Source organism: Ylistrum balloti, unplaced genomic scaffold (genome assembly GCF_031769215.1).
Source record: "Ylistrum balloti isolate Yb309-2 unplaced genomic scaffold, AGI_CSIRO_Ybal_v1 Utg370064, whole genome shotgun sequence".
NCBI lineage: Eukaryota > Metazoa > Mollusca > Bivalvia > Pectinida > Pectinidae > Ylistrum > Ylistrum balloti.
Window position 1 is genome coordinate 516,489 of NW_026782110.1, and position 22,626 is coordinate 539,114.

General features: G+C 35.9%; 1 protein-coding gene across 2 annotated transcripts; it reads left to right on the forward strand.

The window, feature by feature from the left end:
- The first annotated feature begins 3,840 nt into the window (after positions 1-3,840).
- On the forward strand, positions 3,841-22,536 carry LOC132549520 (uncharacterized). Of its 2 annotated transcripts, XR_009554184.1 has the most exons (17): positions 3,841-3,914; positions 5,980-6,114; positions 6,880-6,930; positions 7,359-7,630; positions 8,124-9,410; positions 10,196-10,289; positions 10,660-10,820; positions 11,845-12,600; positions 12,972-13,013; positions 13,263-13,342; positions 13,730-13,907; positions 14,563-14,792; positions 15,080-15,196; positions 15,488-15,633; positions 17,744-17,887; positions 19,383-20,736; positions 20,936-22,536. XR_009554184.1 is itself a non-coding variant. In XM_060213458.1 (16 exons), the coding sequence occupies exons 2-16, from the start codon at positions 6,036-6,038 to the stop codon at positions 19,565-19,567; spliced, it is 3,822 nt and encodes a 1,273-aa protein (XP_060069441.1). In that variant the 5' UTR covers positions 3,841-3,914; positions 5,980-6,035; the 3' UTR covers positions 19,568-22,536. The 2 variants fall into 2 exon arrangements, 1 of the variants encoding a protein (XP_060069441.1); XM_060213458.1 differs by having other exon boundaries at positions 19,383-22,536.
- Positions 22,537-22,626: the final 90 nt, after the last annotated feature.

Sequence of the window (22,626 nt, forward strand, 5' to 3'; positions counted from 1 at the left end):
TCCTCTTTGCTCCTGTCAGTCCCGCTTTCTGGAACATCTTCCATACTGACTGCAGGGAATCCTCTGGTACCGACCTCTACTGGAAACAGCCATGTGTTCCATCCCTTTTGTCTGCACTGCTCTACTAGCTCTTGGTATTTGCCAGCTTTCTTCTCATGTGCCTCATCACACCCTTCTTCCCATGGAACTGTGACCTTCTGGCGCTGTTGCGACCATATCACAATGTCTGGTCTCAGAGTGGTATGCACTACATCAGGAAAGACGATACGCTTGTTGAGGACTACTCTCATTTCCCAGGATGGTGCTTGGCTGAGTACATTCACACGATATGCAGTAGCAGTTGGTGGTCCCTTCTCTCCAGCTCTCAAACTGTATGTGGGTTGTTTTATGGGGTTCTATCAGTGACCTCTTCTGACGCCGTTCCTTTTCCAGAATATCTGCTAGGGCAGCTAGAACCTGGTCATGACGCCATCTGTACCGTCCCTGCTGGAGGGCTACTCTACAACCGGATAGGATATGTGCAGGTGTACCTCTTCCACCGCACAATGAATAAGCTGGATCTTCCAGAAGGCCCCACCTACACAAGTTGCTTGGTGATGGCAGTGTGTCATACACAGACCTGAGCATGAAGGATATCCTGAGAGGTTCCATTTTCCACAAGTCTGTCCATGTAATCTTGCGTTCAGGAAGATTCCACCGCCTCCATGATCCTTGCTGTCCTAACGCAACTGCTCTACTTTTGCGTTGCTGTTCTCACCAGATATAATTCTGTCTCTTTTCCTTGCCTTCTGTTTTGCTCCACTATAAGCTGTAAAATACTATTCTGAGAGGATTTAATATTTTAGATTATCAACAAAAACATTGAATACCCACCAGTTTTGGTGAAATTGGTGATGCTCCACCACCATGGTGATTATTTCGACAAAAAATCTAAAAAAATCACACACAAATGATTTAAGAAGATTTTTCAACAAAACATTCACACTATTTGACATACCTCGCGATGAAATTGAACATTTTTATTAGGCCACCAATTATTCAATTAATTAAAATATACCTAAACTCGGTACAAATGTACCTCACTGCAACCTACAGCCACGATCCTCCAATACAACCACTGCAGCCATGTGAGGTCTAGTACATCCACATAAGGTCAGCTGATTCAAGGATCCATCTGCAAAATATTTTTGATTGGTGTTGAAATCAAAATTTTATAAAATGTTGAAAAAAAAATCTAGTAGTTAATTTTACCTCTCCAGAGAAATGCAAGACCTTAGGGTCATGGAATTCGCCCATATTCAGGGTCATGGAATTCATCCATATTCTCCTAGGTCAATGTCACATTGTGTATCTGATTTTTTTTTTCCTCAAATAATTTTGATCAAAACTATACAGGCATCAGAATTCATATAAAATTCTACTTTCATTCAGTTGATGCCATCATTCCAATTTGTCAGAAACAGGGCTGCAAAAATTGGAAATCCAAATACCAATTGAGCCTGTGTTCCTCATCTTTCATGTGCTGAAGCTGGTTTAGTTTTTTTTTTTTTTAAATAAAGCAACTGATCGATTTTTTCTCTTTAACAAGAGGCCCCCGGACCTAAACAGTCATGTGACCAATTTCAACAATGTCCACCAGTAATAAAACAGGGAAGGGCCATAACTCTAACTTAATCAAATTGATTCCATAATACCAAGGTTGCAGACCCAGGTTTCATCAAAATATATTTATATTTTCAAGTTTTCATGGATATTTATAGATTATCAATTGACAGCTGAAAATGGAGCAAAATTAAATCCTCTGCGAATATTACCAACTACACAATATACTTAAAGCACATAGTAAAGCCCAGTTTAAAAAGATTATTTTTTTAATGTGCTTTATACATCGAAATTAGTTTTTTGAATTTCATTAAAATCCTTCCGAGTGTCTAGAAAATTATCAGATCAACAAATCGATACATCGCTTTACTGTGTATCTCGAATAGCTATCGAGTAATAGATTTTCCTGAATGGTGTGTTATGACCAATTCTGCTCTCAAATTAGGAAGAAAGGGAGGTAGTTTGAAAAATTAAAACCTCAATCAGTCTTAAATTTACTTGAATTTTTTTAATTAATTGAATTGAATTAACTGATGTCATAGTGAAGGCTAGAAATCTCACAAAAACTTGAAATAGAATTATTGATATCCATAAATCCATACCGTGTGTATTATGATTATTTATGGATATCCATAAATTGATAAATGGACATCCATTTATAGTGATTTTATCAATGCAGTATTATGAAAATCTGTTTCAGCACTGGCCAGATTTTATTCCGATCTTTGATTCTTGTCGTTCATGATATTATTAGGTTGGCTTAGGTGATCTCTCTCACTGACACTTCAATACAAGACTGGTGTTAGGAGAGATCGAAATAAGACGAGAACAATAAGTAAATAGATATGATATAACACAGATGATATTCCACAACCATCATCAAAATCATCATCTGTCTGCCTCTCTCTCTCTCTCTCTCTCTCTCTCTCTCTCTCTCTCTCTCTCTCTCTCTCTCCATGTTTCACATGTATTCAGTAAAATATGAAATGTAATAAAAAAACATAGTGTTATTAACGTGACAAAAAATGACTACGATGTATATTCGTCATAATCTTATAATTTACACACGGACTAGCTAATATAGTTATGAGCTATGATAAGTATTATATCAATCATGGTCGTACTTCATTGGCCTGAAATATATATCTAGCTAGCTTGCGATGATCGTTTATGCTACCGACACTAAACAATTGTGTAAGTGTGTACACGGAAGGAATTCGCCAATAAAATGGTTTTATATATTTCATTCTTAAATTTCGGTAATTCCTACATATCAGAATAAAATGCATCCATCTTCGAAGTCTAGATTGCTTCTGCGTGGTGTTGAAATTCATGTAGCCTTGGGTTGTATAGTCACTGGGCTGAAACACCAGGAGGTCACGCGCTCTACCATTATATATCAGGATTTTTTTCACAATACCTTTGTGGACCTGAGTGCACGTCTAGTTTACATGTAGTCTATTTCTTATGAACTGGTAGTCTTTTCCTCGTGCACTGCAAATGAATTAGGATGTAAATATTTGTCTGCGCTCAACTATATGCAAGTTGTAACAAAGATCATTCATTTAATTTTTCACCCAATGCCAACGATATAGGATTCAAACCCGGGACCTCTTGTTTACAACTCTTACAATGTGCACTCAACCGATCGAGCTAAAGATAGTTTTCTTTGGCTGATTAGCAGAATATTGTGGCAAGTATTTACAAAGGTTACAAAGATTTAACTCCGATCTCCAAAATTTTCTCTGAAATTATGGTGTAGTTTCCCGTCTTGTGTCTGACTTCTGTTAAAAATAATTTCTCATAAGTTTGGTGTAATTTGAGGGTATCAGTATGTTATTATATTACATGAAACCGTTTAAAATTTTCAATATAAGTATTGATCGAACTCCTTATTTTTAGTTATGCTTTGTAATTGAGAATTAGAATGTCTTGTAATGTAACGAGTTCAAATAACATTTTTTTTAATAATTGTTAAATAATTTCCCCATTGATTAAATCTACTGTTCGACCTAGTGTTAAATGTGAATAAAAGTACGGCTTAGTTAAGAAGTTTCGATATGAATTAAAAATATTCTGACATTCATTTCACGAATTTGCAATTTGACATATCTTTTGTGTCGCGATACCTATCTATATAGAAACGTGACTAATACCGTCAAATTCTGTGAGAGTGACGTCCCTTGAACGGTGAACCGGAGGGGAATCCCGAAAAAAGAGGTTCTCACATCTGAACAAAAACGGAAAGCAGAATGTGACGATACTAGCTGTCGTGTCATCATTTCGGTAGCAGCTGCAACGTGGGATATCTGGTACGTTCAGCCATTAGTGAAAGATATGTTTCCCCATTCATTTTTGTTGTCGATAGAGTAGAAAAATGACGAAAATTGACAAATTATTTTGTCCGTGTAAGCCAAAAATGGTTTCATGAACAACATTATTTTCTTCAAACTGGACCGTTTCAATAAAATCCTCACCATCTGGTTTATGTATAACTGTGCATTAACTATAACTGGTTGATGACAAAAACTGATAAAATCGACTTATTCATAAATGTGACAAATATAAATGTAGAGTGAACCTTATGTTTCGAAACCGGAAGTTCATATTTCGTCAGCTCATTGTAACAGCTTAGTACATTAACTGTCCCTGCAACCTCTTTTACCTTTTATGGGCGACACTGTTATTGCGTGCTTACTTAAATAAACAATAGTTGCACCTGAAGGTCTAAATTTGTTTACATGACACGTGTTTTACCAACTGTTAACTGATCAAGGAAGCGTTTAAATTAAATTATTTGTAGCAGTTCTTGTAAAGTAACCAGGAAGAATTAAAAGAAAGATATTATTGATTATTGAAACTAAAGATTACAAAATGTTTCATATACATCTAATGAGTACAAGAAAGGTTTACAGTGTTTTTAGTTGACTGTTGACATAGCAACTTAAGCTAGTCAAATCAAACATATGTATGTTCGGACAAAATATAAATAGTCGTTTGTTCAAATGCAAGAGTAAAAAACTCACTTTAAAGGGTCAAAATCATACTATCAAATACCCTAGTTTTGTAAATATTAGATACGTTTGTGGTAATTTTTAAATAAAGATTGACAACAAGTTTTTGCTATTTTTTGACGGAAACACTGACACCTTAGAACTATCAGCCAAAATGTCCCAAGCATTTATGGTGTACATATATACAGTCTAACCTGTCATAACGGCCACCTTAGATAGGCGGCCACCTGCTTGTAACAGCCGTTTTCAGACCCTCCCAATCGTTTTTACTCATTAATGATACCTAATTTAACGGCCACCTATCTAACGCGGCCAGTGGCCACCCTTTTCATCCCCAAACTTGCGATCGAGCCTCGCTTAAATGGCCGTTTTGACCACAAGTCATTTGACAAGCTTTCTTGACTCTGAGTCACGTTTTCTCGCCACGTGAACATTCCTACAAAGAAAACAGCTGATGGCACGTAAACACAATTCACCATGCATTCTATATTGAGTTTAATTTCATTTACGTCACTGGTATACACAATACAGGCATATTATCACTATCGTGGCAAATCACTACAAAAATATAAGCAGCAAAAGAACTCAGACCAAACCACAAACTCCCAAGTACAGGAAGACAGTGACAATCCTGACTATTAAACTATATTCAAATATCAATGTGCAAATTGCCGCAACTTGGGTTCGAAAATAAGGAACTGCAATTAAGAGGCCACCTCTCTATGAAGGCCACTTTCATAATTTCCCCACAGTGGCTGTTTAATACAGGTTAGACTCTACATGTATAACTCCATAAGTCCTCACTGGAAACGAATATAAGCAAAATATAGCAATGGGTATCATTATATTGTCGTTCTGCATTGTAGTATATTGTGGTATGCTTAATCTGTATCATTAAATCTTAAATTTTATAGACTTTCTAGTTGTCACATTCAGATGACGGCTGATAATATTGAAAGAAAATTAAAAACTGCGTAAAGTTGCCCATTTGGAAGCAATTTTTGTTTGTTTTTTTTGTTTGTGGGTGTGGGTTGGTGTGGCTTGTATTTAGTGTTAAATATGGTCTCAGTCACTCAGCTGATGGAGCATGTTTCTTTGGCTCAGTTGATAGAGTCGGAAGGTTATCAAACCAGAGACCTGGGCCCAATTCCTGGTCGAGGCATTCAACAAGGATGTCAATTTTCCTTGCTCTTTCAATTTTTTTTTGTATTTCAATTATGCATAGTAAAAAAGATAGAAACATTAAGATTTCAATATGGCAGACTATTAACTAAATATGTTTGTTTAAAGTTTACAATGTTGAATGATAAATAAAGACTAGAATGGGTTTTAATCTTAGTTACAAACTGACTTTACCTTACAGTGAGAAGAAGACTCGGTCAGTTTCGGAGCTATTTCTAGTTGTCTGAGGTTAAAATCATGGAAACCTCTCCAGATCCACTACCAATAGGACCTGTTGGCCCAGCTACCTCAGATACAGATCACAGTCCAAATCCCGGTAAGCAAAAATGCCAACAATCAATACAAACAAAATTTTTGATTAAATGTTTAGGAATTGCTTCCCTTTTGATAATTTTCCAATTAATTCATGAGGTGTCTTGCAAAAGAAAAAATACTTTTTTGCTGTTTGAACATTAGTCCTTCAGTTTTCTTTTCACAATTAGCTTTCTTCTGAATACACAAGGTAATACACCTATTGCTAAAATGTTCAAAGTATAAAAATAATAATAAAGAAATAATATTGAGAATGATAAAAGGAAATCTTGTTCAAAGATTATGAATCCAGACTAAACATTATCTGAGAGTTGTTTTGTTTATGGTGCAAAGTTTTTAGGATGCCAGGTTTTTTTTCCTCGGTAGATACTTCTTGTAATAAAAACACTCATGATGAAATGACTACAGCTACGTTGCTTGTTCAGCATATAGTTCAATATTTCAAGCATTAAATCAGTTGTATAACCATAACTCATATAACTAGAATATTCAGTCTCATGAAATTTTAATTTATTCATAAAATTTTTTTAAAAAAAAAACAAACTAGAAAAAAATCCAAAGAAGACCTTCTTTAACATAAGTAGGTTTCAGAAATTCATTCATCCTGATGTTTTATTGTAGATTTTATATTTTTATGAGGAAAAAAAGGAAAAATTTAAAGTTGCTTTACAGTGTACAGGCACTATATATAATACTAGGATCACGCCGTTAACCATGGTTGTATATGTTATGTTTAAACACATCTGTTCTTGTTATATAATTTCCACAGCAAACAACAACACAACTGTATCAGTTGCCAACTACAGCAAAGACCAGATAGGTAAGAATATAATTTCTGTAGTAAATCAATATTCATCTTCCTCACGAAGTAGGGAGTAGTGTAAATATAAGGTGACCATGTAAATTTATACCATAACTATATGATCTATGTAAATATATGATTTATGTAAATATATGACTGAGGTAAATACATGATCTATGTAAATATATGACTGAGGTAAATACATGATCTATGTAAATATATGATAAACCATGATCTATGTAAATATATTTGTATATATATATATGACCATGTAAATTTATGTTCTCTGTTAATGATCTATGTCAATATATGATCCAGGTAAATTTATGATCAATGTAAATATATGATCTATGTAAATATATGATCTATGTAACTATCTGATCCAGGTAAATATATGATCTGTGTAAATATATGACCCATTTAAAATATGGTATGTTGTATTACAGATCCTGCAGCTAAACCTGGTCAGTGTGGTATCTACAACCTGGGTAACACATGTTTTATGAACGCTGGACTTCATTGCCTCATGAACACTGCACCCATCATCAAGTATTTCCTCGACCAGTATTCTTGTGATACAAAGTTTGGACAGTCACTAGCAGCCCACTTTTACTGGCTAGCCTGTAAGTATTGGAGTGGAAGCTACGCCATCATCCATCCTGGTGACTTCAAGACTTGCTTAGGCACTTTCCACAACCAGTTTGAGGATTACAGACAGGTACTTGTAAAAATGAAGGCTGGTAAAGGCCCAGGACAGTATACACCAACCACAAGAGACCATTTCCCCAAACTAACATTATCTACATATAAACTTTTGTTGGATACCATTTCCTTTTAAATCTTTTTTTCTTGTTTTGCTATGACTTATAATTTCTTTTTGGAGACAATTTCTTAAACATTTTTACAGCTTTAAATTTTCTTTTCTTTTTTGTTTTGTTTTTGTTTTATTGTTTTTTGAGGCAATTTAGAAAATTCATTGACAGTAAATGTCTTAATTTTTATTTAAGTTCACTCCTCCAAAGCCCTATAGCTGTACATATCTATTTACATGTTGGAGTCCATTCACCAAAATCACTTCAGCTGTAAATAAAAAAGATTTTAGAGACCATTTTGCGGTAAATACCTTATTAATGACTGCCTTCATTTTTATGACAGCAATTTTCCACTGTCAGTGCAGATTAATGTGTTAATCATGGTTGTTATATTTTCAGCATGACTGTCAGGAATTCCTGGCCCTGATGCTGGACACATTACATGAGGAAACAAATAAGAGTAACGTTATTTTCATGGAGCGGCAAGGCTCACTTCCGTCAACAGATACTCCAAAGTGTGAACAGGACCAACTGAACAACTCGCTAGAATATATAACACCATCCGCTAATGAACTGACCGCAACAACAGGAAAGAATGACCAGCTAAATAACTCACTAGATCAGATCACAGTAGCCGAATTAACCTCCATGCCAAGTAACGATCAACTCAACAACTCACTTGAGCAATCGGTCTCTTCAGAGCAGTTGAATAACTCTCTTGAAAGGAAATGTGTAGATGGAGGTGAAAACCTTTCAGGCTGTGAAGCTCCTACAAACAGAATAGGGGAGAGAATCACACAGCAACAACAGGTTGTAGAACAGTTATCTCCCCTCGTTGATGGAGATGCTAGTTCAAAAAATGACTTCATTTTTGCTGGTCAGCAAAATATGGACATGTCCACTTTACGTCCTTTGCTTAATAACTCCACAGAGTTTAAACAAACACTACCGTCCTTGCATCAATTTTATGCCAAAGAATCAAAGACTTTGAATACAAATGTTCTCCTAGACAAGGAGAGTGGAGGAGAATCACTCAACACAGATTCTCAAAAATTCGCCAAACAAGACAATGATAGCCCGTTGAGATTAAATGAAGTAAATTTATTACAAGATATGGCTCCTATGGAGGTAGATAAAAACGACCATCCTAAAGGTCTAAAGGATGTGAATATTCAAGCTGACAAATGTCAAAAGGCCTCCATTGGGATTGCGCTATGTTTCGCTGAACAGAAATCAATGACAGCTCAAACCACCATGAAAAACGCCGATAGTGAATCAATGTGTTTTGATCCTGATGTCGATAGTGTAAAACGAATGAAGTTTGAAAGCACTGAAAAGAATTTCCAGCACCAGGCTTTCAGTAAGCTCAATAAGAACATGTCAGATACGAAAGGTTCTTGTAGTGTAGCATTACAGGATTTTAAAAACAGATATGACAGCATTGCAGATAGTCCAAAATCTACTGATACTGATGCTAAACTGGAGGATGAAGTTGAGTCAAATTCAATTCTTGGTCTCTCGGAGTCAGTTGGGGCCCAGCAACTAGAAGAAGATGAAGATGAAGAGGATGATGATGAAGATGAAGAAGACGTTCTGTGTGATGCAGCTGACCAGGCGTGGGATTCCTATATCAAACGACATAATAGTATAGTGGTATCCACATTTCAGGGCATGTTTAAGTCTACGGTGAGTTAAAGTCCTAGCTTAGGTTTAAGTCTACAGTGAGTTAAAGTTCTAGGTTAAATTTAAGTCTATGGTGAGTTAAAAAATTATCAAAGTCCAAAGTTATGTTTAAGTCTTCAGTGAGTTAAAGGATTATCAAAGTCAGAGGGTATGTGTATGTCTAAAGTGAATTAAAGTCTGAAGTTAGGTTTAGGTCTCCGGTTAGTTAAAGTATTATCAAAGTCCTAGGTTATGTTTAAGTCTATGGTGTATTAAAGAATGATTAAAGTCTGAAGTTAGGTTTAGGTCTCCGGTTAGTTAAAGGATTATCGAAGTCCTAGGTTATGTTTAAGTCTATGGCAAGTAGTAATTTGTTAAAGTCAAATCTTTGGCAAAATTCCCAGTCACCTTCAAGTTTATAGTGAGTTAAAGATTGATAAAAAATTAGAGGCCACATTTCGTAAAAGAATGATTGAAATCTCAAGTCACCTGGAAAGTTATGATGAATAAAAGGATTATCAAAATCCAAGGTCACCTTGAAGTCTGGGGTAATCTTTAAAGTTACGATGAATTTATGAATTATCAAAGTCCCAGGCCCTCTTAAAGTCTGCAGTGAGTGAAAGATTATCAATCTTCTAGGTCACATCCAAGTTTTCAGTGTGTTTTAGGATCATTAAAATGATCCCAGGTCATACTAGGTCATGTTTAAAATCGGAAAATAAAAACATTGGACTTAATACATATGTAGCTTTATCACAGTGATGGGCAATGCAAATGTAAATATTGTGATATATTTTCTATGATTTCAGGTGATTTGCTCTGACTGTAATCACGTTTCGGTGACCTTTGAACCTTTCATGTACTTATCCATACCTCTACCACACAGCATGGAGAGACAATTATGTAAGTCCTGCCTGTTTTAGAAATCACAGAGTTTAGTGTGGTTCCTACTCTTGGCATTGAACCTCATTCTTTTTGTGTGATATGTGGAAAAGTCCATGATGCAATTTATGTTGTTTAACACATTCATTGTGTAAAGACAGCGCTGTTATGAAATTTCTGAAGACAGTATACCTGGATATTTTCGAGCTCAAGTGAGACACTTTCTGATGTTTTGCATTCCTCACAGATTCAGGATTCAACAATAAATCTCCATGAGGTATTTAAACTACAGAAACAAAAACAGAAGTGAATTAGTTTTGGAGAAAATTTTAAAAACTGCACTCACAACAAGATTAAGGGTTGATAAATATATAATTGCTTTTATGTACAGGTGTATGGGTAATGCCAATCTCCGGAAGTCCGACCAAGTACCTACTGACACTTCACAAAAATGACAAGATCCAAACAGTCAAACAACAACTTAAGGCCTACACTGGAGACCAGGACCTTGTCATGGCAGAGGTGTTGGAGGGACATATAGCCAAGACTCTGGTGAGTGGGGCAGAAAGCTGCCACTGTTGTAGGGACATATACTGGTGAGTGGGGCACAAAGCTGCCACTGTTGTAGGGACATATACTGGTGAGTGGGGCAAAAAACTGCCACTGTTGTAGGGACATCTAGTCAAGACTGGTGATTGGGGCACAAAGTTGTCACTGTTGTAGGGACATCTAGTCAAGACTCTGGTTCCATGAATTGTTAGATATTCATATAAGTAATTGTGGAAAGGGGAGTGGACAAGAAGACCCAAAGATATCTCCATTTAATCTCTTTTCATCTATCAGAACACAATTGCCCATACTCATAGAGAAAGTTTATATTAGATACTTGAGAGAAATCTGTTTATCACATCTTTAGTTTAAGGTAATTCGAGATTAATTGTATTGCATTCATATATCATATTCGATTCATTGGGTTCATCACCCCATGAACAATCAAGTTCATTTTGAGGCAGGATTTTCTGGTAGTATCTGGTAGCTGCTTCACTGAACAACATACAGGAGGCCCATTGATACTGTCCAGAGTAATTGGTTTAAAGTGTCTAACCTAAGGACACAATTATGATAACACACTCTGGTCCATTTTACAGCTTCCTGATAAACACAAACCACCATGGGTAGATAGCATCAAACCACGCACCTCAGATCTCCTCCTGGGGTTACAGTGGCTAGTGTTGTAACAGGGTGAATTATCAAACCCCCTTCTCTTTAAATTCTGGTTATTTTGATAATATGGGAATATGGAAAAAGAATTAAATCAAATTTTTTGGTACATGTTTAGAAACTAAGTTACACAAAGAAAAAGTGAGAGGTGAAGTAATTTTGGTAAGAAAACATTCAGCACAAATTCCATCAAAAAGGGAATGAAAATAATTTTAGAAACATTCTGTATCTTGTTCAAAGTTTGAGTTATTGATTAATGTAGAAAGAACATGATATACTGTATGCTGAATAAACAAATACAAGAAGATTATTTGAATTATAAATGGTTGATTGAATTTTTATATTTTTCTTCTAGGATGACAATGTTGCACTGCGATTTGTTAACGACTCGACTCGTTTAGTTTTTGCGTACCAAATGCCATCACCCCCGAAAAATAGCGAGCTGTCCGAGGCCAGCAAGGACTCAGCTGACATCTTCAGCAAGATGGACACTTTTGTACCAGGAGTAACACAGCTGGAGGATAACAGCCTGAATGCAGTTATATGTACTCAAGACCATATATGTAATCAGGAGAGCAGGTCCAAGGATGATAACTCAGGGAAAAACAATATTGAAGTTATGCAGAATCTAACGGCTGAATCTACTGTGATATCTAATGTTGTTTCTGGACAGGAGGATTGTGACCCCTCTCTGTCTTTGACAGTTGAGATGACGATGGAAAATACAGCGGATCAGCCTCAACTAAGGACAGATCTGTCTCTGATGGATGATGCTCCATATATGTTGGATGCTGGTTCTTCCGAAATCCAGTCAGACAACCCACTGTGGGGAGATGAGAAAGATCCTGCAGCTAATTGGAGCTATCACCCTACTTCTCCTGAAAATCCAGTCACGTCAGAAACATTCCCAACGTCAACAACACATGAATCTATTGAGACATGGATTTCAGATAACATGCCTGCCACAGATGGTTCTGGTTCCACAGTAGCGCCATCTGTGGTGACACCAGACCAGTGGAGGTCATGTGCGATCTGTCTTGAGGATCTGATGGATATTGAACTGATGGTCCACCAGCAGTGTGGGGGTACCTTCTGTCAGACTTGTCTAGAGGTAGGATTTATCACGATCTTCATGTTCTGTAGTAATATATGGGGACATGAATGTATATAATTATAGTTGTGCTATGTTAAATGTATGAAGTTTTGCTTTGTTTGCTGTTGCAAATGTCTGTGAAAATTTCTGAAATATTCTGACATAAGTATGGTAAATATTACTGTTATTTCATTTTCAGGTCATCTGACAAGAAAGGGAACATGTATTTTAGCACAATGTACATTTTTATACCATTTTTGTCATTTTTCTGTCTAAATTCAGTTGATAAAATGAAGAAGATATAACAAAAATGGTTGTAGAATCATAAAACCTACATTTGTCTGGTCTAACAAGTGTCTACTATGAAGTAATTCTTTTTTCCTTTTTAGATGTCGGTGAGACATTACGGAGAAGATAGCTACACTTGTCCAGTAAGTGATTTATATGGCTTAGTGGGAAATCATTGAATGTTTGATATTATATGTATATTTGTAACTTTATCTATATTCAATTAAGGTAAATGAGAATATTCTCAATAATTAATACTGGACTTGATTCCCTTATTCTGATGAAATGATACAATATATTTATATGTGTTGAGCTTTTTTTTCAGGCTTCAGGGTTTAAATGCAGGTTAAATACAATGATTATTTTATCGTTGTAAATGTTTGTAATTTCAGGTCTGTTCAGCACCTGCTGTTCTTACAGAGGACTTTACTTCTCTAGGGGCAGATAACTCTGATCAACCTGTCAAAATAAGGTAAGGTGACAATACCTGGTTTACACTGTTTTCTTTTTCCTATGATATTATATTGTCACTAGGTAAAATTGACATGATATGATTTAGATTCGCATTGTACATTGGTCAATGTTTGATGTAGATAAACAAATGACTGATTCTCCCTGTTATTTAAACCCTCCCCAAGTTATGTGTCCACTCATGTCTATTACAGTTGGTATAAATGCTAACATGCTCTATTGTTTTTCCTCCGGTAATGTCACATTGTTATTTGAGACAAAGTCGATGAGTTGATCCCCATGGCTTGGTAATTTTTTCGGAATCGTCAGAATTATAGAAAAAGAATTCAGAGATCCTTTTCTGTGTGTTGTAGCTGTCAATCATGTTAAGCCTTGTTTTCTGTTGTAGGGTAATTTCGGTGCCAGTTTCGTTTAATATCTGCACCGAGAATGGAGATCGTCGCCTCATTGGTCATCCACGTCCATTGTATCTGGCCAATACAATGTCTGGACAAGAGCTTTATGATTACATAGATGAGATATGTCCGGTCCGTGTTGATTACACTTTAACAGTCACAGATGGACAGGTCAGTATAAGAAGGGCAAGGGTAGGTAGACATCAACATCTAGAAAAATTTAGGCTTTAAAAGGCAAGAATTGGCAGTGATATCTCAGAGGGTAGAATATTGATCTCAGATCTGAAGTATGGTTCCACCTCCCCCCTACCTGTGGCTAATTGTGTTTCTTAACAAACTGAGAAACATCCTTGAGTAGAACACTTCACCCTAATTGCTCTGAATACCAACGTGATGGCCTTCCATATCTTGTTCAGTGAGGCAGTCACCAGCTTCCACAGGGAGATTCTGTCTTGAAATATTCCAGGGTTTCACAAGATGATGAACAAATAGAACTACATTATACAAGGCACCTCTGTGCTGTAAGATATTCTCATATTATCATGAAAGAGCTGTGAAAGCTTAGCCCAAAATCTATATTCTTGAGCTAAAATTTTAAAACGATCACATGTATTTATTAGAGTGATATTTTAAATATATCAACACAACTATTTAACATATATTTTGAATCTAATGACTAAACTATTTATTATTGGGATCATCAATCTGTTTAAATTCCATAAATTTTGCTGGATTATCTTCAGGTACCCAGTGGTTAGAGGTAAGGGTGATTTATTCTGTATGGTGATAAGATATTTCATATAACTTTCTGGTTTTGTATGTGTAGGGCCTGCACTGTTCCCGCTGTGACTACACATCCAAGTGTCAGGGGTGCCTGCTAACACGAGAGGAAGATGTTTTGTTTCGCCCCGGTGATAACTTGGCTGTGTGTTATGGTGAATTGACTGCAGAACAATTAGCTTGTGCCGAGACGTATCACACAGACAAATCAATGGAACTCCGCCGACCAGACAAACCTCTCCATATAAACGATTGTCTGGAGGCTTTCACTGAAAGGTACTGTAGTGTGCAATTTATCATAAAGAGGTCAATATTTTTCAGTTCGATATTTTACGGTGTATATTTGCCTCCATACAATGGAAAGAGAATTAAAATAATGTTTCTAACCAAAAGTGCAGCTCGTGTCAAGCAATTTGTTTTGTCGAAACTTCTTTCAGTACAATTAAGAGAGGGAATTCTGATAGGAAGCAATTTAATTTAATCCTTGAATGACCCCAGGGTGATTTCTTTTATCATTTTCTTGTTGAATGGCATATCCTATGATTTCGTTTTTCTGTTAACAGTGAGGTACTGGATGAACACAATCCTTGGTTCTGTCCACGATGTGAGCGCAACCAGTGTGCAAAGAAAACAATGACTGTGTGGCAGTACCCGGATAGACTTATCATCCACCTTAAAAGGTCAGCCTCCAAAATGATACCTTTTGGTGCCGCCCCACCTCTAAGATTCTGGGCACATGTCTGGATTATATTTGTTTGTTTGTTGTTGTGAAATAAAATTTTAAATTTGAATGATAAATATTTGGCTACATAACCTATTATATCCCCTTCTATGTATTGTTTAATAAGTGGTAGTTGATCTTTCTGAATGGAATTGTAATGTAACTATTTGGAATCAGTGTCATCCGAAAAAAACATGGTGTGCTATTTAACATTACGATACAATGATTGTGCATAAAATAAACATTTCAGGTTTATGTTCCATGAACTGTCGAGTACGAAGGTTGACAACAATGTTGTCTTTCCCTTGGAGGGCCTGGATTTGACCCAGATGATCTCTGGACCAAACACTAAATGTCCGTTGTACGACCTCTATGGAATCGTCTGTCATTTTGGAGGTCAGTGCTTTGAAGCAGTCATATATCATGTTGTCTGTATTTTTACTATAAACACACACATGTTTATATGTACGGGCTTGTTTGTTATCTTAAGATATTGCAAAACACTCATGTAAGGGAACCAGCTCATAAACATTTAGAATCATTGTTTCAGCAGAAATTAAAACTTATGAAACTTTATTTCAAGTGGGAGATTGAATAGGATATTGTTTTATAGCCTCACTTTGATACATAAATTAGCTGTGGTTGTGTCTTCTGTTGTAACTGTGATATCTGTAGGTTAGCGGTGGTCGTGTCTTCTGTTGTAACTGTGATATCTGTAGGTTAGCGTCTTCTGTCGTAACTGTGTCTTCTGTCGTAACTGTGATATCTGTAGGTTAGCGGTGGTCGTGTCTTCTGTCGTAACTGTGATATCTGTAGGTTAACGGTGGTCGTGTCTTCTGTCGTAACTGTGATATCTGTAGGTTAGCGGTGGTCGTGTCTTCTGTCGTAACTGTGATATCTGTAGGTTAGCGGTGGCCGTGTCTTCTGTCGTAACTGTGATATCTGTAGGTTAGCGGTGGTCGTGTCTCCTGTCGTAACTGTGATATCTGTAGGTTAGCGGTGGTTGTGTCTCCTGTCGTAACTGTGATATCTGTAGGTTAGCGGTGGTCGTGTCTCCTGTCGTAACTGTGATATCTGTAGGTTAGCGGTGGTCGTGTCTTCTGTCGTAACTGTGATATCTGTAGGTTAGCGGTGGTCGTGTCTTCTGTCGTAACTGTGATATCTGTAGGTTAGCGGTGGTCGTGTCTTCTGTCGTAACTGTGATATCTGTAGGTTAGCGGTGGGTGTGTCTTCTGTCGTAACTGTGATATCTGTAGGTTAGCGGTGGGTGTGTCTTCTGTCGTAACTGTGATATCTGTAGGTTAGCGGTGGTCGTGTCTTCTGTCGTAACTGTGATATCTGTAGGTTAGCGGTGGTCGTGTCTTCTGTCGTAACTGTGATATCTGTAGGTTAGCGGTGGTCGTGTCTTCTGTGGTAACTGTGGTAACTGCGTAATGATATCTGTAGGTTAGCGGTGGTCGTGTCTTCTGTCGTAACTGTGATATCTGTAGGTTAGCGGTGGTCGTGTCTTCTGTTGTAACTGTGATATCTGTAGGTTAGCGGTGGTCGTGTCTTCTGTTGTAACTGTGATATCTGTAGGTTAGCGGTGGTCGTGTCTTCTGTTGTAACTGTGATATCTGTAGGTTAGCGGTGGTCGTGTCTTCTGTGGTAACTGTGATATCTGTAGGTTAGCGGTGGTCGTGTCTTCTGTCGTAACTGTGATATCTGTAGGTTAGCGGTGGTCGTGTCTTCTGTCGTAACTGTGATATCTGTAGGTTAGCGGTGGTCGTGTCTTCTGTCGTAACTGTGATATCTGTAGGTTAGCGGTGGTCGTGTCTTCTGTTGTAACTGTGATATCTGTAGCTTAGCGGTGGTTGTGTCTTCTGTTTTAATCTTAATCATTGTTGGTACACAGGGATAGGTACGAGAATATCTCATTTTGTATTTCACACTACCAAAATCAAGGTTATCGTTACTATCTAAAGATAATCAGCTAATTTGCATCAGAACAGAGGAGTTGGTGTCTTGCAGACATATTTCAGTCAAACTTTAACAAACTTGAGAATCCAATACAGTAGATGAAGTCTGATTGGAGTTTACACAGTCAGGAATGAGTTATCTCCCTTCTTTGAATCTGATGCATACTAGATATACCACAAGATTTTTGGGATAAAACAACAAAGTGTAAGAGTAGAATATGTGCCTGAAAAGGGAAATACCCAATCATTTAACTTCTGCAAATATTTTCTTAAAGACGACACTTCAATAAAGTAAGATGATACAGTTGAAATGGCAAATTCCTAAATTTATTTTATATAAGACTAAATAAAATATTTAGCCATTCTGTTTCATATTTCATTAATCAAGGACCATCATCTTAAATCCCCATTTATAGAAACAATTTCTGCTAAAAGATATGATAGGATAAGGTTGTTAACAGACCTTCAATAATTACCTTCATATCTGAAGAGTTACAAATTGAGATAACTGCTATTAGAAAATTGAACTGTGTTTCTTTGATTATTAGGAGCGAATGCAGGACACTACACAGCATATGCTCAACACCCTCAGGACCGTGTGTGGTATTACTACAACGATGAGACAATCTCACAGCAGGAACCAAATGCTAGCGATTTCAGTAACGCCTACATTCTGTTTTATCAGAGGCAGGGTAAGGTTAGACCAGACTGCTCAATAAAAGAGTATATTTAATACTTGTTTTTTGAACTTTTGTAAACTTTTGCAGGAAACTTTATATAAAGACAGAAAGCTAGCATAAACTAGACCTTTGTTAGAGTACCTGTTGTATGTACATTGTCACAAATAGATACCTTGAAAACTTAAAAAACAGTAATAAAGAAAAAAAGTAGTCACTAAAAAAAAAAGAAAAAAACAGTGTTATGTATCAATCTTTTGGTGAAGCGACAATAACTTGAATTAAAAACAAAAAATTGTTACAGTAAGTTACATGTTGTCAGCACACCTGATTTTGTCAGGTTAGCATGGTATTAGTCATATCCTGATGTCCTTAGGTCACATTATAGAATCACCTTGTATTTCTTCACTTTTCATCAGTATTTGAAAATTTCTAAATCAATTTTTGGATGATGTAGTGAAATATGTTCAAACATAGCATAGTACATCATCTAAGTACATACAGCTGTGATACAGTACAATTGATTATAAAGTGTTTTGCTGGATGGCACTTTAAAGCACCCTTTCAGCATTGACTTTTAAAGACTATGACCAAATATTGTTGTTATCTAATGACTTCTACCGCTTTTTTCAAGGTCACAGGTATCAAATTTGTTAAAATATTTTGACAACTTCTTCTTACTAACCAGAATGTGCAGAAGCATGGCATTTGGCTGATAGGTTCCTGGGTTGGAGCACAAAGTTTGCGAAAAGAAATAAATTTTTCAAGGCCACGGGGGTCAGATTTGTTAAAACTTAAAAACAACTTCTTCTGACTGACCATTAGGTCTCTGGGATGAAGCCTGATGAAGTTTGCGAAAAAAGAAATGACCTTGAATAGTCAAGGTCACAGGAGTCATATTTTCAAAACTTATAAAAGACTTCTTCTGGTAAACCAAAAGTCTGAGAATCATGATATTTGGTGGAAAGTTGTTTCTTATTTCAAGAAGAAAAAGGCATTTACCTATAATCCTGGTCATCATTGTCACTGTTTAGAGGTGGGTAATAGAAGCTGTTTGTTGTGGAAATTGATTAAAATTGATTGCATGTGCCCGTTTTGAATGTCAAAGGTGCATGTTTGAGCCATGCAGGTCCATTTGTCCTCTTGTTTTATGAACTATATTAAGCTACACATTCTTTATTGATTATGTATGTGTGTCTGTGATATTTTATTATAGTAGTATTATCATTGTTATCAGTTTTGTAATTGGACCCCTCAGATCTGTTGAGTTGAAACAAATAAATAAAATAAAATAAAGAAATACACAGATTTTGTACAATATTTATGATATGAGCATATTAACTGGGGGAACAGACAACAGTGCTTTGTATATCAAAAAGTTCTGCAAATTAAATAAATATTAAGTAAGTATTAGGATCTTCATTCTCTAAAGCAAAGTTTTAATATGTTTTTAATTTTTACCCATCAAAGTTGTAAAATCTAATTCAAAACAATTGTATCCTTTTTACAGGAACAGAGGTGCAGTTTGACTTTCAGGAATTTTTGACTCGGCACAAGATTGAGGGTCTGATGGTTCCAGACGTCACAACAGACTCGGTCATAAAGGGTTCCCTCTCTCAAAGTAATAACGGACCAAACACTTCACAAGGCAGCTGTGATCGAAACCAGTCAGGGGATATAGCAGTTGCTTCATAAATTATAGATAACATGTGTTTGTACAGGACTAACATTAATAAGCCCGCTATCTTGTCTTTTAGAGTAGGAAGTACCCCCCTCCTTCCCGTTTGAGCTCACTACAAGATAAATATAGGTTAACATTATCTTTGTCAATGTGTGTTCTAGTCAAAGGTAGACGAAAGCTTCCCACATAGTCTGATGGAAAATTATTTTTACTTTCTGATTTTTTAAAGTTAGAGGCTTTTTCATCTGTCATGTGACAACAACGCTTAAAATGCATGAATCAGTTTTGTTGTATTTGTTTATCCTAAAGATTTTAACATGTGTTGATAGGGTTAACACGTCTATGTGATTTAAAATACTCAGTAGTTGTCAGTGTATTCATGTTGTCAATGAATAAACTGTTAGTTTTATTTCATAATGAATAGTGAGTGCTTGTAATTCCTTTTTCTCAAATTCAGTTTTTACTGTCCTTGGCAACTGGACCATTGAGCCTCTGCACTGGTCATAATTAGAAATACTATGAAGTATTGTTAACAGTGTATTCTGACAGGCTGTCTTATCTGATGTCAGAGTATTCTGACAACCTGTCCAATCTGACGACAAGATATTTTACCGTCTGTTTTACATAACCAACCACAGAAATATCTGAAATAGAAGCAAAGAAGACACCTCACTAGCATGTTCAGTCTCGCAGTGTGAGGCAGATTTAACTGGAATTCTATAAAATTAACTTTCTCATTGATATTAACACTAATATCTAAATATTTAGATTTATCATTCTAGTTTTCATCATAGTATTTCTTGAATTCTTTCTGTTAGAGTAACATGGTGAAGATATTGGTTTAGTTGTTTGGTAAAATATCATTTTCTCGTTGTCTTTGATGAAGTCTTCCCTGTTTAATTTCTGATGTAGAAAGAAATCTGTGATTTCTGTAAAGTTTTATAACTGTGATAATAAGTATCGTTTTGTCCGTGTCAGTATTGTAATAAATTCCTGGGTTTGTAATTATCACAGAAAGACTTCGTTTATCTGTATATCGTTGTTTGAGAGTGATATTTTCCCCAAACAACAATATCCACAGAATTTCCTAAAATCCTTTAAGTTTACTTAATGCCCTTTTATAGAAATAATTGTATGTATGATGTATCTTTCTTCTTTTTGATAAACAAGGATATTTTGACAGGTAGTTTCTGCGTAACTCTTTTTTTTGTGTAAGGAACAATATTGACAGGTAGTTTCTGTGGAATTTTTAAATTTTGGATAAGGAAAGATATTTTGACAGGTTGTTTCTGTCAAAGTCTTCTTTGTTGTGTAAGGAACGATATTTTGACAGGTGGTTTTTGTGGAAGTCTTTTTTTGTGTAAGGAACGATATTTTGACAGGTAGTTTCTGCGTAACTCTTTTTTTGTGTAAGGAACGATATTTTGACAAGTAGTTTCTGTGGAATTTTTAAATTTTGGATAAGGAAAGATATTTTGACAGGTTGTTTCTGTCAAAGTCTTCTTTGTTGTGTAAGGAACGATAATTTGACAGGTGGATTTTGTGGAAGTCTTTTTTTTTTGTGTTATGAAAGATAAAAACTTGGTCACAAATGCTATTTTGTGATGAAGTGTAAACTTACACATGTATGTGATGTCATTTTGAGAAGTGAAAGTGGAACAGCGAAACTAAAGTTAGTGATATTCTACTGATGTTGTACACTAGAAAGTTTCCACAGCACGAAGGTTTCCACCTTGTGAAATTCTGCGTTATTAAGTTTTTAAATTTTGGAATTTCCAGAATGATAAGTTATCCATCAGAGAGGTGCGGAACTGGGATACCTTATTAGAGATGTCTTACACTACTAGCACGGTTCCACCCTGTAAAAATTAATCTACATTTTTGTTAACAGACTTGAAGGCAGCAATGGCTGTTTATTTTCTTTCATATTTTCGTAGTTCGTGGTTGTCTTAATAAAAATGATTTCCGTGTGTGCTATGCTTGTCAAGTAGCTTTTCACTTTCAATGATTGGAAAATTGTGAAAATGTAAACCATCAAAAAGAGTGTTCATAGTAATAGGCTTCTTAACAGTGTTTTTAGTTCTATATTGTAAGACTTACCAGTGAATTCATGCACCGGTTTATAATAATCCTATCTGTTCACCTGTAGATAGTGCTTATGCTATATCTGGAACATTTTGGGCTTTTTTTCCTGCAGTCATTAAGCTTTGCATGAATATTTGAATGAGCTGAACTAGTGCAGAATAAAAAAAAAATATTCTATTAATACCATTGTAGCAGGGATTTGTGTACATATGTAAGATTCTAATTTTGTAGACCAAAAGGATTTTACAAATCAAACATCACAGACATTTATTTTAGGTATAGTCAGACTGAAATGACCTGTGTTTTTCATTCTGATATTATTTACAAATAAGTTCATGTGTAAATTGGGATATAGATAAACCACCGTCATCATGAAGCATGCATTATACTCTAGACACTGAACAAATATTACCTGATTAGTTACAGGTGAAGCTGAATGGGTCAGTTTCTTCTAAATATACTTGGTTCAATTTTTTAGTTTACATGTTGGTTAAAATGAGGACTGCCCAATGGAGCCTCACGATTTTTTTTTACACTGTCAGGTTTTTTTGTTGTGTTTAATTGGAAGTGCACATTCAAGAGAAATTATGGTATATTATTATGTAAAATCGTTTCATTGCTGTCACTTTTATTGTGATTTTTTTCCCTACAAAGTGAAGTCAAGAAAAATTGTTTTTGTCAATTTCTTTCATAGGCTATAAACAATAACCAAATCCTAAATGTGTACTAAAGATGTTTCAATTTCCGACTGAATAAGGTTTGAATGATCAAACAAAGCATTTCTTGCTATTGTAATGTAGTAGCTAATCTGACCTGTATATTTCAAGATCCTGTCTAATCTTACCTAAATATTCTTACACCCTCTTTAATCTGACCTAAGTATTCATACACCCTCCCTAATCTGTATCCTTACACCCTCCCTTATCTAACCTAAATATCCTTAAACCCTCCCTAATCTGACCTAAGTATTCATACACCCTCCCTGATC

Bases quoted from the DNA above. Each gene is read 5' to 3' on its own strand.
- LOC132549520 (XM_060213458.1), top strand. From the start codon at position 6,036: ATGGAAACCTCTCCAGATCCACTACCAATAGGACCTGTTGGCCCAGCT. The intron at 7,631-8,123 runs GTACTTGTAAAA...TTATATTTTCAG, and splicing joins AGTTTGAGGATTACAGACAG to CATGACTGTCAGGAATTCCT. The intron at 13,014-13,262 runs GTAAGTGATTTA...TTGTAATTTCAG, and splicing joins AAGATAGCTACACTTGTCCA to GTCTGTTCAGCACCTGCTGT.